General features: G+C 42.0%; 1 protein-coding gene across 6 annotated transcripts in view; it reads right to left on the bottom strand.

The window, feature by feature from the left end:
- Window positions 1–13390, bottom strand: part of KRAS (KRAS proto-oncogene, GTPase) — a 48260-nt gene extending 34870 nt beyond the window's left edge. Inside the window, exons 1-2 of one of the 6 annotated variants that reach the window (XM_036019249.1) lie at window positions 13368–13390; window positions 347–468 (exon numbers count right to left, since the gene is read on the bottom strand). In XM_036019249.1, coding sequence (XP_035875142.1) covers window positions 347–457 — 111 coding nt within the window. In that variant the 5' untranslated portion in view covers window positions 458–468; window positions 13368–13390. Of the gene's footprint in view, window positions 1–346; window positions 469–4451; window positions 4647–12891; window positions 12912–13367 lie in introns of those variants that run through there. The other 5 variants (XM_036019250.1, XM_028531644.2, XM_028531648.2 and 2 more) reach the window with 5 other exon arrangements.
- Between the last annotated feature and the right edge of the window lie 1311 nt (window positions 13391–14701).

Genomic DNA, 14701 nt, shown 5'->3' with positions numbered 1-14701 from the left:
CATTTAAAAAGAAATTATTGCTAGTATATATAAGATATAAATTCACATTTTTATCCTCTCACAAAACTCTGAAATGGACTTCTAATCAAAATGCACACATACCAACACAGAATGAATGTTAATGAATCCTGAGATTCTCCTGAGAGGAGGGCTGTCTATAGTTACAGTTACCTGTACTTCAGAGTAAAGCCTTGGAGCCTAAGTACGCTTCTGATAACTTAATAGATTATTTTCAAATAACTGTCTTATAATGAGTAGTCACAAAAAATGATCAAAGAAAACTTTTTTGGTTCCCCAAAGATAGACCTGTACAAATCAAGATGCAAAATATTAAAAGAAGATTTACCTCTATTGTAGGATCATATTCATCCACAAAGTGATTTTGAATTAGCTGTATCGTCAAGGCACTCTTGCCTACGCCACCAGCTCCCACTACCACAAGTTTATATTCAGTCATTTTCAGCAGGCCTTATAATAAAAATAATGAAAATGTGACTAAATTAGAACATGTATCACACATGAGGTTAACATAATCCAAATATTCTATCAATACATTTTAACACAAATTCACATTATGGGAAATTTCAAAATACCTCAGAAAATTCAATGGCAAAAGCTTCAGTTGTGTTGACTACAGATGTGTACTGTAATGAAATGCACTACATTTACAAAGGCCCCCATCAACATTTCAGAAAAATGCATCCAGAGTACAAAGTTCTTTTATCTTATACTCAGGTTGTTCTATCTGAACAGCCAGCCTGCTGTTCTGTAGCATTTAATGGCTCTCAAGGGAACATGCCATGACTTTACTCAGTATAAGTGTCTAGCACAATGCTCTATACCCTGTGGACACACCCACACAAAACTGTTGACAGCTATCTCTGCTAGCTGGCTACAGCCCCAAAGAGCTACAAGTGGGCATGTTGTATGTCTCTGTTGAAGCCAAGAGCTACAGAAAACTTTTAAAAAGCATCATCATAGTTAGCTCTCCTGAAGAGTTAGCAAGAATCAGATGGGAACTGGGGGGGGAGAGGTGGAAGGACTGTCAAATAAAGTTGCACTGTGTAATGAGGAAATAAAAATTGAGACCCAAAGCAGGTAAGGACAATATTTGATGAACATTTTAATGTGTAAAATATCTGTTGGGGAAAATAATAGTATAAAAACTGAGAGAACTTTATATTCAGTATAGTTGATTTGATCATCAATCACAATAGCTAATCCTATATTAGTGCTGAAAATATAATTATATAAAATTTAAATATAAGCACTGCTTTTAAGAGAAAACTTTAAAGAGATGTAAATGAATATTTCTCAGTAATCCATGTAACTTTCACTCTTTGTATCTTGTACATCATCTCCCAACAACTGCAATAAATACCACTTGTAAGGTTAACAGTACAAGACAGAAAATATTTTTTAGTCAGTTGTTTCAAACTTTTTGAAATGAAGTGAATTTACTCTTATCCCCTCTTCCTCAATAACTATGTGATGTTATTATAAATAAGGTACTGTGGAAAGAATGGCAATAAATGCACAATTTATAAGTAGTCCCAAAATAATGAATGTGCAATATACAGGCAGCATCCTACTCACTGAAGACCAAGAAGTATCCAAATAGGCACAAAAAAAAGAAAATACAGTTTTCCAAATGATAAAACACTACACACCTCCTTACCCCATTCCTGAGCCCTCTCACCAAGAGTAGATGGGCTACGTAACTGCTGTTATCACAGACTGTTATATTACAGCTCCCAGGCCTACTCAGTGTCACCTAGCCTTACTTGTTCTTGTCTATGGCCACCTTGGGAGCCACTACAAACATGTATCTTACTTATTCCAAATACTGGCTATAGCAAATGGAACAGATGAGAATCACACCATAATGCATCCCTGCCCACCAAACCCTACAAAATTATTTGGATAGCCTGGAACAGTAGCTCTCCAAATGCAGTCCACGAACCCATTAAGGTTCCTAAGGCTTTGTTGGGAAGAGGGTCCCAGAGGTTAAATTAAAAACTGTTTCCATAAAAATACTACAATGTTGATTACCCTTTCCACTCTTGTTCATTCACAAGTGTAGAATTTTACAGATGTGTGATCACAATATATGGAACGCAGAAGCAGACATGGGGATCCAGATGTCTTGTATTAAGTCATATAATTAAGAAGATTTGCAAAAGTGTTAAACAATGACACCCTTCTCACTAATTTTTGTTTTTGTTTTCAAAAATACTTATTGTTCATTAAAAGTGTATTTATGTTACCAAGTAATGGTCTTATTTCTATTTTTAAATGAATTAATAAATGCTTCAAATTCTCAGTTTTCGTTTTCTATGATTGTAAATATTGACATACCCCATCCTGGGATCTTCAATAACTTTGAAGAGTATAAAGGGATCCTTACAACCCCAAAGTGTGCTAGCCTAGAAATGATGGACATATATTAGATTAGAGCTTAGTTTTATAAACATGTGTGAACTCTGAGAGAAACACACCTTCTAGTCTACTTGTTTATGAGTGGTCATTTCTAGAAAAAAAAGAAAAAAGAAATACTTATATTGATTATAAAAATCACATGATATGTAAGTCCACTAGAGAGAAAACTGGGTTGTCAAGGAGTCTTACTGGAGATCACATGCCAGAAGTAGCCCCCTTACTCAAAGCTAAAACAGCTAGCAAGGGGTGGAAATGGGACCAGGACCCAACATCTTGTTAAGGGGAAAAAAATCATTTTTATTTGTCATAAAACTGAATTATCATGTCATCTACCATCTCTTAAAACCAAGTATGCCTCTATCCTTGGCTACAGTTTCAAAGCAAGAAGTATTGATTATCAACCACATTTGATGTCTAGTCTAGGTCCCAATCAGCATTTTGGACCTAAGAGGGATATCCCACATATGGTTGATTCTGAGATGATTATTATGAACAGACTTTTTCCAGATCCAATTTCTTTTTAAATGACTTTTTTCCATTACTAATGTAACATATATGTTGTGTAAAAATTAGAAAATACCTGTTGTTAACACCTTGTTCTGATGGATATCAAGAATTATGAAGGTTAGGGCCCAGCTGGTACAGCTCAGTGAATTGAGCACCTGCCTGTGAACCAAACTGTCACCGGTTGGACTCCCAGTCAGGACACATGCCTGGGTTGTAGTCCAGGTCCCCAGTGGGGGGCACTGGAGAGGCAACCTCATGTTGATGTTTCCCTCTTTCCCTCCCTTCTCCTCTCTCTATAATAAATAAAATCTTAAAAAAAAAAAAGATTTAAGAAGGTTAGCTTAGGACTTCAGCTACAGCATGCACATGCCTAAGAGTATTTTAAGCAGTTGGCTGGAAGATTGCTACAATTAACTCCTCTTGTAATCAGTTTTTTTTTTAATTGTATGCTGTTTAAGAGGACTGTAGTAGCTCTTGGAATGGAGGTCAAATTTTAAGCATAAGGGTAACATAAAAGAGATAAGGAGAACAGGAAAATTAAACTTCAAGGCTGATTTTGGCTATTACTGTCGGCACTCAACTAGCAAGGGAAAAACCCTGCTTCTGCTCTGCGGATTTTCTGCGTCTGTTTCAACTTGACAAAGCAAAATAGACCTTCTGGGATTAACTTTTTCCTTTTCACTAAGTCACAGACTTTACATTGTAGGGTGTTGGCCACCTGTTCTTCCACCAACATCTCTACCTCCTCCTTTGTGGCCACAGCAATGTCACAGCCCATGCATGGGGGAGGGGAAGCAGTCAGGAACTCGGCTGCAGATGCATTTTTTTCCCCCAAACACAATAACCTCCAAGAGTGGTCTCTAAGCACTTTCCTATGGTCTTTCAAAACGTGACCTCTCCCCTTACTCATATATCCCCTGACACACTGAAAAGGACCACTATCCGGCCGGTCTGCGCTCGAGGGAGAAGTTTATTCCTCCGTCCTAGAGATGCTAGATGCAGCAGAACAGGCAGTCACCGCCGCCAGCCGAGCGCCGGGAAGGGAGGAGAGGTGCGGGAGCGACGGGGGAGAGGGAGAAGGAAGGACGACGAGGGGGAGGGGAGACTGGAGTGCCGCGGGAGTCACCTCCACCGCACCCCACCGCCCCAAGGGGTGGCCGCCCGGCCCGCGAGTTTCTCCCCGGCCGCCTCCAGTCGTGGCTCTCGGGAGGAGGAAGGAAGGGGTTCCCCGTCCAGGAAGCAGCACAAGCGGCGACCGCCTCTAGCCTCACCCTCCTCAGCCCCGCACAGCCTATTCCTCATTCCCCGCGTCGCCGCGTCCCCGAGCCTCCCGCGGGGGACCCCTCCGTAGCGTCCGCCCACCCGCCCTCCCGGGCTCCGCGCCCGCGCCCCCTCCCCGCCCCTCAGGGGACCCCTAATTCATTCACTCGCCGCCGCCCCGCCCGTCGCGGGCGCGGAGGGTCGGGTACAGGGCAGGGGCCCAGGAGGAGGGGTCCGCTCCGTACCTCTCCCCCGCACCTGGGAGCCGCAGAGCCTCTGGCCCCCGCCGCCGCCTTCAGTGCCCGCACCGCGTTCGCTCCCGGTCTGAAATGGCGGGGACCGGGAGTACTGGCCGAGCAGCCGCCGCCGCCGCTGCCGCCGCGCCGCTGAGCCTCCACCGCCGCGGCCGCCGCCTAGGGAAATCGAGTTCCGATTACATCGATGAGTTCGGGGCCGGGCGGCCGCGGAGGGCAGAGCTATCGACGCGCTCGGCGCTCGACTCCTCTGCGGACGGGCGTGCGGGGAGGGAGCGGCTGAGGGCGGTGTGGGAAGAGGGAAGGGAGTAAGCTGGGGAGGCGGGGCGGGGGCCGGGCTGGCAGGGAAGGGGGTGGCCTTGGCAGCGGTGGGTTGGGGATCCCGGCCAGGGGTGCTGGGGACCGGGGCGGCACCTCGGCGAGGTCACTGCTGGACCCACGTGGCCGCCCGCCCCCAGGTCTCGCCGCCGAGTCGGACCCCGCCGGCCTGTGGTCGTCTAGTCGCACACAGGAGAGCCACCCCGAGCGAGCCTGCCGCGCCCCTACGTCTGCGCGGAGGAGCTGCGAAAATCCCGCCAGGTCTCGGCATTTGCCTGCACTTGTTCACATTCATTTAGTATCATTCAGTGCGTGTAAATAAACAGCAGTTACCAAACGTGGGAGGGAGAGACCCGGCGGACGGCCCTCTGCCTACGGCTTTCTGATCTGGGCTGGGTGATAGAAAACCAGCCTGTACGCTGGGGCTGGGAACCGAGCCCCAGGCCCAAAGGAACCTGGCAAATCACCAATCTTACGCGGGACGCGGAGCTGTTGCGGGGGGGGGGGGCGGTGACCGGAGTCTGTTGGGGTTTTTGTTGTTGTTTCTGTGGATATTGTGAAGCCATCACAGGTCACTCTAAACAGGGACCTCAAATAATACCTATTACCCTTGACGGCTCAATCAGAAGGCAAATTACTTTGAAATAGAAATACCCTTGATACTTTGGACCTGCGGAGACTCATTCAAACATTAATTAGAAGATTGAGATTAATCAGTTAACATTCAGGGAGTTAAAACATTGAATGAACAATGTGACAATTAAACCTGCTAGGGTAGCCAGAATCTCCGTGTTTAAACTACCTAGAAAAGTAAATGGTCCACATCATAAAACATGAATAAAGCAGTCACTGTGTTTTAAATCCCAACTGCTTTGTTAATCCAGGCCTTACGCCGCCGCCGACTGTCATCCTTCTTCCTCCTTATGTGGCCTGTAATCTGCAAGGCTTGTTGTTGTCGTCTCCCTCTCATAGTAATTGGTACCACGCAGTAGGGGCAGAAGACAGGAAGTGGAACACACGTCCACTATAAATCCCCAAAGCTTCCTCTGACACCAGTTTATAAATCTTTGTTCAAATGTGTTCTATCGAGTTCTTCCAAATGATCATCTATCATATAGGATCTCTGTCCCACAAATCTCTCTCTTCCTGCTTTATTTATTTCCATAGCAATTATCACCTTCTAATATACTATATAACTTATTTGTTTTCTTGTTTCTCCCACCAGAATATAAACTCCATGAGGGCAGGGATGTTAAGTTTTACCTACTGCTGTATTTCCAGTGCCTACAATACAATAGGTACTCAATAAATATCTGTGGAATGTTGAATGAAGTTGTGTACCCTCCGGAACTCGGTGACTTTAAATCCTTCCTTATATTGAGTGCTTTAAATTCTCTGTAATCTGTTTTCACCTTCTTTCAAAATCTGCCCTTACCTTCTGATAAACCACACTGTATGAAGTCTAGAAAAAAAAAAATCTGCACATAATGGACACAATGAGTTTTTATTAAGTGAATGAATTTGCACTTATTTGTATGTTGCTTTGTAGTCACTTAAATATGAATCACTGATTTATTTTGTCCAATTTCAAGTACATCATGAGCTCTTGTTTTCTCTGACAGCTGTTAATACAATGTTCTCCCTGTAGTTGGTGCTCCATAAATCTTAGAAGGACAAATATAGAGGAGGAAAAGCTTTATACTGCACTTGTATGCCGACTATAAAAATTCTGGCATTAGCAGAAACCTAATCCATTCTTATGGTCTCAGTTGTCATCTAGGCTCATGATTCCCAAAGCAAATCTGAATCTCACTACTTGTTCCATGCACCAGACAGTCCAGCTTCACCTCACACATTTGACTTCTACGCAATGCACATATGTACTATGCCAAGTCTTCCCACCATTCAGTCCTGGAGGCTTTCTCAGAAGCCAGAAGCTTCCCCAACACTTTCTTCAGCCAGGGCTCAGAGCAGTGGGTCTCAAAAGTCAGCACTTCATGAAGAACTTGACATACTTACAAAAATGCAAGTTCCTTGGCCCCTCACCCAGACATACCATTCAATTCATCTAAGGTGAACCAGAAATCTTCATTTTTATCAAATCAGATTATCTTAAACTGGTGGTTACCAGTCTGTACATTGAGAAACTTTCATCTAGATACTTGAATTCCTCTCTTCTCCTCTTGGAGGCTGCACTTTCTAGCCTTTGGGGCTTTCTCTCCCTCAAGCCTGCTAGCTGCATTGAACAGTCTCCCTGGCTCTCCCTTTCATTGCTCTCCCCCAGGACAAGTACACAATTCTGTCCTGTGATCACAATGGGAAAAGAGAGGAGGGTAACAGAAAGCAAAAACCCTGGGGTTCCAGCCTTGCTCTAAGATGTAACTGCATTTCTACCATCTCCTGTTACCACTCTTCCGGGAAGGCAGCCACGTACACATGTGCACATGCCCACAGTCTTTTGATCTTGCTTTATGAAGTTCATACTGACCCTTTCCTTCATCAGACACCCTCTTCTGCAGACATAGTCAAAGCAAACAACAGGAATGCCCTTGTGTTAGTTGGGCTCTTATAAAATACAGAATGCTAGGACATGTTCAGAGCACTGCCAATGCTGAGGGTTTATTTTAAGGAAATAAGGAAACTTCAGAAAGTCATATCATCAACCAGAATTACTGCTCTTTCCAAGAATCAACTGCAATTTTTGCTGTCCAGCAACAGGCTTTGGGTGCTTTGCTCGTCCTCTCATTAACAAACATCTATTATACTCTAATTAAAATTTTTGCCAGTCTCCTGAATCAGCATCTCTCTGCTTCTTTCTCGTATAGGTCTCAGCTTCTACTGCTTCTAGTGACAACCTTCTGTGAGTTACACTGAAGACATTCCAAGAAAGGGAATCTGAATGCACCTGTCATTCACTACTCAATAAGAAGGGCCCTTAGGGGACACAATTTTCCTGATGGTGGCCAGCCTTGTTTATGCCTGGTTTAGAAATCATTGCCTTTGTTCAGGTGCCATCCTGAGTCCAGGCAGTGGTGGCCAGAGTAGCAAGACACGGTCAGGAGGAGTTAAGCAGGAGGAGCCACCCCCGGATGCTTTCCTGCACTCCATGTCAGTTTTCTCATGTGGGAAATTTGTGCCGCTAAATAGATACTACTTAATTCATTTACCCAGCACATAATATCCTCTGGACTCTTATTTAATTACGCTTCGTATTCTTTTCTTGCATACTTGTTTTCCCCAGTAGGTTGTTAATTCCTCAAAGTTCATGCTGATTTGAACTATATATGCCACAGCTCCTAGACATAATAGGACCTCTATAAGTATTTGTTGAATGAAATTATAACAAAGCTTCAGCCCTGTCTCTACATAGCCTCTTCCTTCTCATCTAGCCAGTTTCCTACAGTATTTCTAAATGAATATCCTGTCAGCCTCTCAAATGCCTGTCCAAACCAAATTCCCCTATTTAATTCCCCCAAACTAATACCTTTTCCCAAGTTTTCCATCTTGCCTGAGGGTCACCATGGTCCTTCAAAACTGCTTATTACAAAGCTTAAATTAATTTTTAACCCACTCTGCATTCAAATTGATTACAGTTCCCTTCAATTATACTTTCTAAGCATTTTCTCATATCTGCTTCGTCCACATTCTTTTCTTCACACCTACACTTCCAGAAGAGCTTCCTCATGACCTTCCTACCTCCTGGCTTTCTTCTTTTCAATTCAGGCCAGATGCTGTTGCCAGATTAATCTTTCTTACATATGTCTTGCATCATCATCAAACATTTCCTCTGTACCCACTCCACATAGTTTACACTCATACAGATTACATATTTTAAAAGCACGAAGAGTTACAAGCCAAGTACCTAGTGAGTACCTAAAGACGATGATAAATACCTTAGAGATCACAGTAGGGAATGATCCTTGGCCTCAGCTAAGCCTTCACTAAGAATCGTCCTCACAAATCTTTAACAACTCTTTATATCCAACTGAATCAAGGCCAAATTCTTGGTGTCCAGCCTTTGATAGCATCCATTGTCTGGCACTATCCTGTCTGTCACTTTGTCTCCCACCTTCCCAAAGTTTGATGCTTTTTTCTCCTCGAACAAATTCCCATCTCTGCAGCACAAAACTAGGGTATTGTGTCTTTGCTCCTTTTTCAGCCAACATCTTTCTGCCTTTCTCTTTGCTAAAATTCCCCCTTTCAAGATCTAGAACAAGTCCGACCTCCTTTATGAAAGTTTTGTTAATTATGTCATCTTTTTATCTCAATTATTTCATATGGGTTACTTATGTCTCCCCAAGTAAATTCTAAAATCCTAGAGGCAAGAGCCATATCTTAAATCTGTGAACCCCACCCACCCATAGGAGCCTAGTTCACTGCAATTACTAACTACACAAGTACATATAATGTCCTTATCAGCAAGGTAAACATAATGAAAGCAGTGCTTGAAGAAGATTAGAGTGGTCAAATGCAAAAAAGGTTGGAAGGGAAAAAGACCTCAGGGAAGGCTTTTATGAATGGTGAAACAGTACCCAGTGGCAGCGGGAATGGCACACTGGCTGAATTTACTAGTTGTATGAGCTGGTACAATCCATGAGTCTCTGCAAGCTTTATGTTTAAAAATGGAACAATGAGCAGTGTGGCTCAGTTGGTTGGATGTCACCATGCAAAGTGAAAGTCCACAGGTTCAATTCCCAGCCAGGGCACATGCCTGGGTTGCAGGTTCCGTTTCTGGGCTGGGTGTGGTCAGGGCATGTAGGAGCAGCAACCTACATCAATGTTTCTCCCTTTCTCCCTCCCTTCCCCTCTCTCTAAAAAACAGAATAAATAAATAAATGGAGCAATGACATAACAGTTACCATTTGTTAAACTGCTCCAATGAGCCAGACAATCTTCATATACTATTTTAAACAAAGAACACATCAATTTGTATCTGTCCACTTCCCTTCTTCACTGCTACCACTGCGTTCCAAGCCACCATCCATTGTTCCTCTCCAAAGGGGACAGCCATCTGCTAATGGACCCCTCACTTCTCTGCTTGCTTCCCTACAATCCACTTCACATGGAGCTGTGGGACTGATTTTTCTCAATATGCAAACTTAGTCATGTGACCACATCAAGTTCTCCAAAGGCTTTTCATTGAACGCAAAAGAAAATTCAAGTTCATTCAAGTCACTTCATACCATAGTTTTTACCTACTTTGGAGCATCAAACTCCAGCCACACTAACTACCTTTTCTTCCCTTTATGTACTAAGATCATTGCCTCCTCAGGGCCTTGAACTAGCAGTTTTCTCAGCTGAGCATGCTCCTGCCAGCAAGCCTCTTCCTGCCTCTCAGGTGTCAGATTAATAGCACCACTTCAGTGAGAGACTCCCCAACACCTAGTTTAAATCAGCACTCCCCACCCTATTCCCTAACCTCTACTCTCCAACAAATCACTCCTTCACACACGGGCTTGTTTTATCATGCTTATCATGCCTGAAATTATCTTGGTTGTTTGTGTGTTTGTTTGTCTGCTTCTCTCCCGAAACATAAATTTCATGAGCCAGGGAACACCAAATCCTCAACATCCAGAGAGACCTAGGCTGACAGTGCCACTTAATAAAAATTGCGGATACATTGCTATAAAGAAAATAATAGGATTAATAGTCAACTCTAAGTGAGGACTTTGCAGGTTGTTTAAAGTCTCTTGCTTTTGTTTCCATCTACCTTATGTGATAATACTTCATTGAATACTTGTTGTGTTTTTAAAAAAAATATTAAAAATCAGAAGTATTTTTTAAAATTCCTTCCTTCTAATTCCCAAAGGAGGTACTCATTGGACAACCTATTGATTACAAGACTGATTTTCCTACTTTTTATCTCTTCTCCTTAATCACACTCATTAAACACCTTGTAAGGTGCTTCAATTCCATTTGGGTAATGTGCGTGCAAACAGAGCTTTACTTGTGCACATCCATTTAACCTTCTAGAGCAGGGCTGTCAAACTCATGTTCACCGGGGGCCACATCAGCCTCGAGGTTGCCTTCACAGGGCTGAATGTAATTTCAGGACTGTATAAATGTAAATACTCCTTAACTAGGGACAAGGAGCTCAGCAATGCCGCCTGGTAGAAACAAGGTGCCGGGCCAGATAAAACAAGGTGGAGGGCCGGATTCAGCCCGTGGGCCTTGTGCTTGCCCCTGTGTTCTAGAGTCTAGAAGCATTAGGTCCCTTTGGAACCAGGCATCTAATTTAGTATTCATATGTCCTCAGTTGAGAGAAGCAAGTCACCTTTTTTTTTTGAAACTCTTCTAGTCTCAGTGGAAGATTGTTTGCCTGGTCAAATGTCCAGTGAAAACCAAGATACAGGAGTTTGTGAATGTACCAAAATGAATAAAGCCCAGGCATTCACATGCGGAAAACTCAAAGGAACATCTTTGTTTTCACTGATAAGGTGATAATTCTTATATCAGGGGGTCTGTGAATGTGTGGGGAGGTTGTAAAGGGAAATATAAATGAGTATCTCACTTTATTATGAATTCCCTTCATGAATAATTCTGGTGTCTGTATAAAATAATTGTATCCTAATATGTGCACAAATCTCAACAAATACAAATATTACTATTTGTCTCAGGCCCTTAAGAAGCTCATGTTAGATCATTTGACATCTTAGTAACAATTCATTCATCCCTTTAACAAGTATTTATTAAGCACATACTATATGCTAGGCACTCTGCGGGATATTTGGTGTGTAGATGCGCACAACGTAAAAAAGCTCACATTCCATTGTTGTGCTTCTCAGACTTTCTGATTTCAGGATCCTTGCACACACTTAAAATTTATTCAGTTTCTTATGTCATTCATTTAAAATAACAAACATAAACTCAGTATGTGCTAACATAGGTAACATCTTAATGACAATAACTATAGTTTAAAAAGTAATGAGAAGAATAGCACTGTTTTTACACGTGTGCAAATCTCTTTAATCTCTGGCTTAAAAAAGAAGTTAGGTTCTCACATCTGCTCCTGCCTCATCCTGTCTGTTTAGATATCACCCATAGCCTCTAGAAAACACCACTGTACACTCATAAGAGAAATGAAAGTGAAAAAAGAAAATAACATCTTGCTGTTACTGTGAGTACAGGTCTGACCTTACAGATCTTCTAAATGCCAGGGGTGCCTGGGTATATTTTGAGAACTACTATTTTTCCCCTAATAAAACAAGGCCAAATTTAATAGAGACCAATGCAATAATTAGCTTCTCCAAATTTATCATTTACTACTGAGGACCAGCTCTCTGCATCCCTGTGAGACAGCAGTGATTGATAATGGCGATCGGGAGAAATTATTGCTGAGATCATGTATAAAGGTAAAACAGATGCCCCAAATAATATCCTTCTCTGCACTACTTGAAAATCCTTGTTTTTAGGTCAGTTTTATGTTCTTGATGATCTTCAAGTATGCCACAACATTGATTAGCTGAACTTCCCAGGATACCAATGAAATGTTTCCAAATACAATTTCTATGTATTTTGCAGATAGTTTAACTAACAGAGTAGCAGAGTTTGTCCTGGCTTGAAGGAAAGTTGTGAGCACAGTCAAAGAATTATCGTGTGTTTATTGTGACTGTTAATAGACTATGTATTCTCCTGGTTGTTTTTACTTATCAGGTTTGCCAGGAGCATGGATAATGTTGTAATGAAAGTTACTACTCTTAATGTCTCAACGTACTTGATGTCTTTCATTTTTCTTTCTTCCTTCCCTTGTTCCTCCCTTTCTCCTTCCTTCCTTTCTTTCCTTTTTTTTTCAGGAAAAATACCAAAACTACGAAATTCTTCAGACACTACACCTTAGCTCCATATAACACCTTGGCTCTCTAGAAGTCATCACTTAAGTGACTTCAAATTCATGTTGTACCCCATCCACAGATGTTCAAGTAAAAATCTCATCACTCCTCTGTTCAAAACCTCCAACAGCTTCCCATCTCATGCAAAGGCAACCCCCTCAAAATGACCCACGAGGGACCCCCTTAGCTTCCTAATCACATGTCCTCCTCGCCTTTCCCTTGCTTGCTCTTTTGTTGCCACACTGGCCTCCTCTTGCTCCCTGGACAGACCAGTAGACACTCACCTCAGGGCTTTTGAACTTGCCATCCCTCCTGTCTGGAAGGCTCAGGTAACTATATGATTCTCTCCCTCATTTCCTTCAGGCCTTTGCTGAAATGCCACTTTCTCAGTGACATTCCTGTTCACCTTATTTAAACTGTAACTTTCACTCCAGAACTCTGGTTTCCCCTTATCTGCATTCTTATCCCCACAGAACATATCACCAACTGTCACACAATATGTCTCATTTGTTTGCTCACAATCTGTCTCCTCACCTAGAAACTTAGCTACACAAGAGCTAGGATTTTTCTGTTCTATTCACTATTGCAATCAGTACAACACATAGTAGATACTCAAAAAATATTTGTGGAATAAAAAAATAAAGAAATCCTAAAATGCACTTTGACATATGTCAGAATAAATAGGAATGTGGCCAATCATGAAAATAGGTTAAAATATAAACATGTATTTCCAGAAAATCATCCTGAAACATACTATTACCTGAACGAGCAAAGACAAAAGGGTCCTCCACTCAGTTGTTTCTCCTGGCTTCAGAATGGTTCACAGCTTGTATTGGTTTTTTAAAAAAGTCAATGGTACAACTACCCAGATTAGTTCTGCAAATGGATAAAATTCTGGTGAGAGTGCAAATTCTCAAGATTTTATGTGAGAAAAGGCATTTAACTGCCTTTGAACATATTTTGTATATTTCTTGTTTTCTCTTTGTGGTTTAGAATACCTATTGGCTTGAAATCAATAGGTCAAGAGGACAAACAAAACAAAGTGAGTCCTCCATAGCGAATCCAATTTACTAAATCAGTTTTTTTGTGTGTGATTCAATCTACTCTCATATACAATCAAAGAACAAATTTTATGCAATTGCATGTAATTGTTGACAGGGTTTGAAAACAGAGGTAAGCACAAAGAAATGGAGCGCCTGTGTCTAGTTAATACTGGGAATGCGCACGTGTGTGGACGTCGGGGGAGCGTGTCGTGTGTGTGCTTCGCCGACACTGAGTGATGCTCCATGGTGACAGCATCATCGGTCTAGCAGTTCTCAGCAAAGCAAGGTGTTGTGATGTGTTTAACTGCGAGGATATACTGAGTCATTTGTGACTAATATCAAAGTATTTCATACTTGAGTTGGCTTCCAAAAATTTAATTCATGTTCAGTTATCCCTAGCACGTTTCTCAAGCTGATGTGGATTTTTTTAAAGATTTTATTTTATTATTTATTTTTAGACAGAGGGGAAAGGAGGTAGAAAGAGGAAAGAACCATCAATGTGTGGTTGTCTCTCACATGGTCCCCACTGCGGACCTGGCCTGCAACCCAGGCATGTGCCCTAGACTGGGAATCGAACTGGAAACCTTTTGGTTCATGGACTGGCGCTCAATCCACTGAGCCATACCAGTCAGGATAAATTCTTATATGCTTTCTTGAATAGAAGTTGTGGCTACTTCCCATGGGAGGAGATGATGAGTATGATTATCTTCAACTGTTCATTGGCTCACAGAGAAAAGAGAGAGAATCATCAGGCAGGTTCTCTTTCTAACAAAAATCAGAAATTCTACCAAATTAAAAAAAAGAAAAAGGAAAAAGAAAAGCTTTGGTGACATTATCAATAGACACTTGGGCCATTTTTTCCTCAAATATTTCTAGAATGGAATACTGAAAATCATTCATCATGAGACTGGTTTCAGGTGGTCCGAGGCAGGCTGTTGCAATGCATGTGAGTCATAGTACAAAATGTGAATTTATAAAATTCCAAAAGGTACAGTATTATGCACTGAGACATTGACATATGAAACTGAACATCCAAACGTAGATTGCTTTT

This window comes from Phyllostomus discolor, chromosome 2 (genome assembly GCF_004126475.2).
Source record: "Phyllostomus discolor isolate MPI-MPIP mPhyDis1 chromosome 2, mPhyDis1.pri.v3, whole genome shotgun sequence".
NCBI classification, from domain to species: Eukaryota; Metazoa; Chordata; class Mammalia; order Chiroptera; family Phyllostomidae; genus Phyllostomus; species Phyllostomus discolor.
This window is presented reverse-complemented; position numbering and strand designations above follow the sequence as displayed.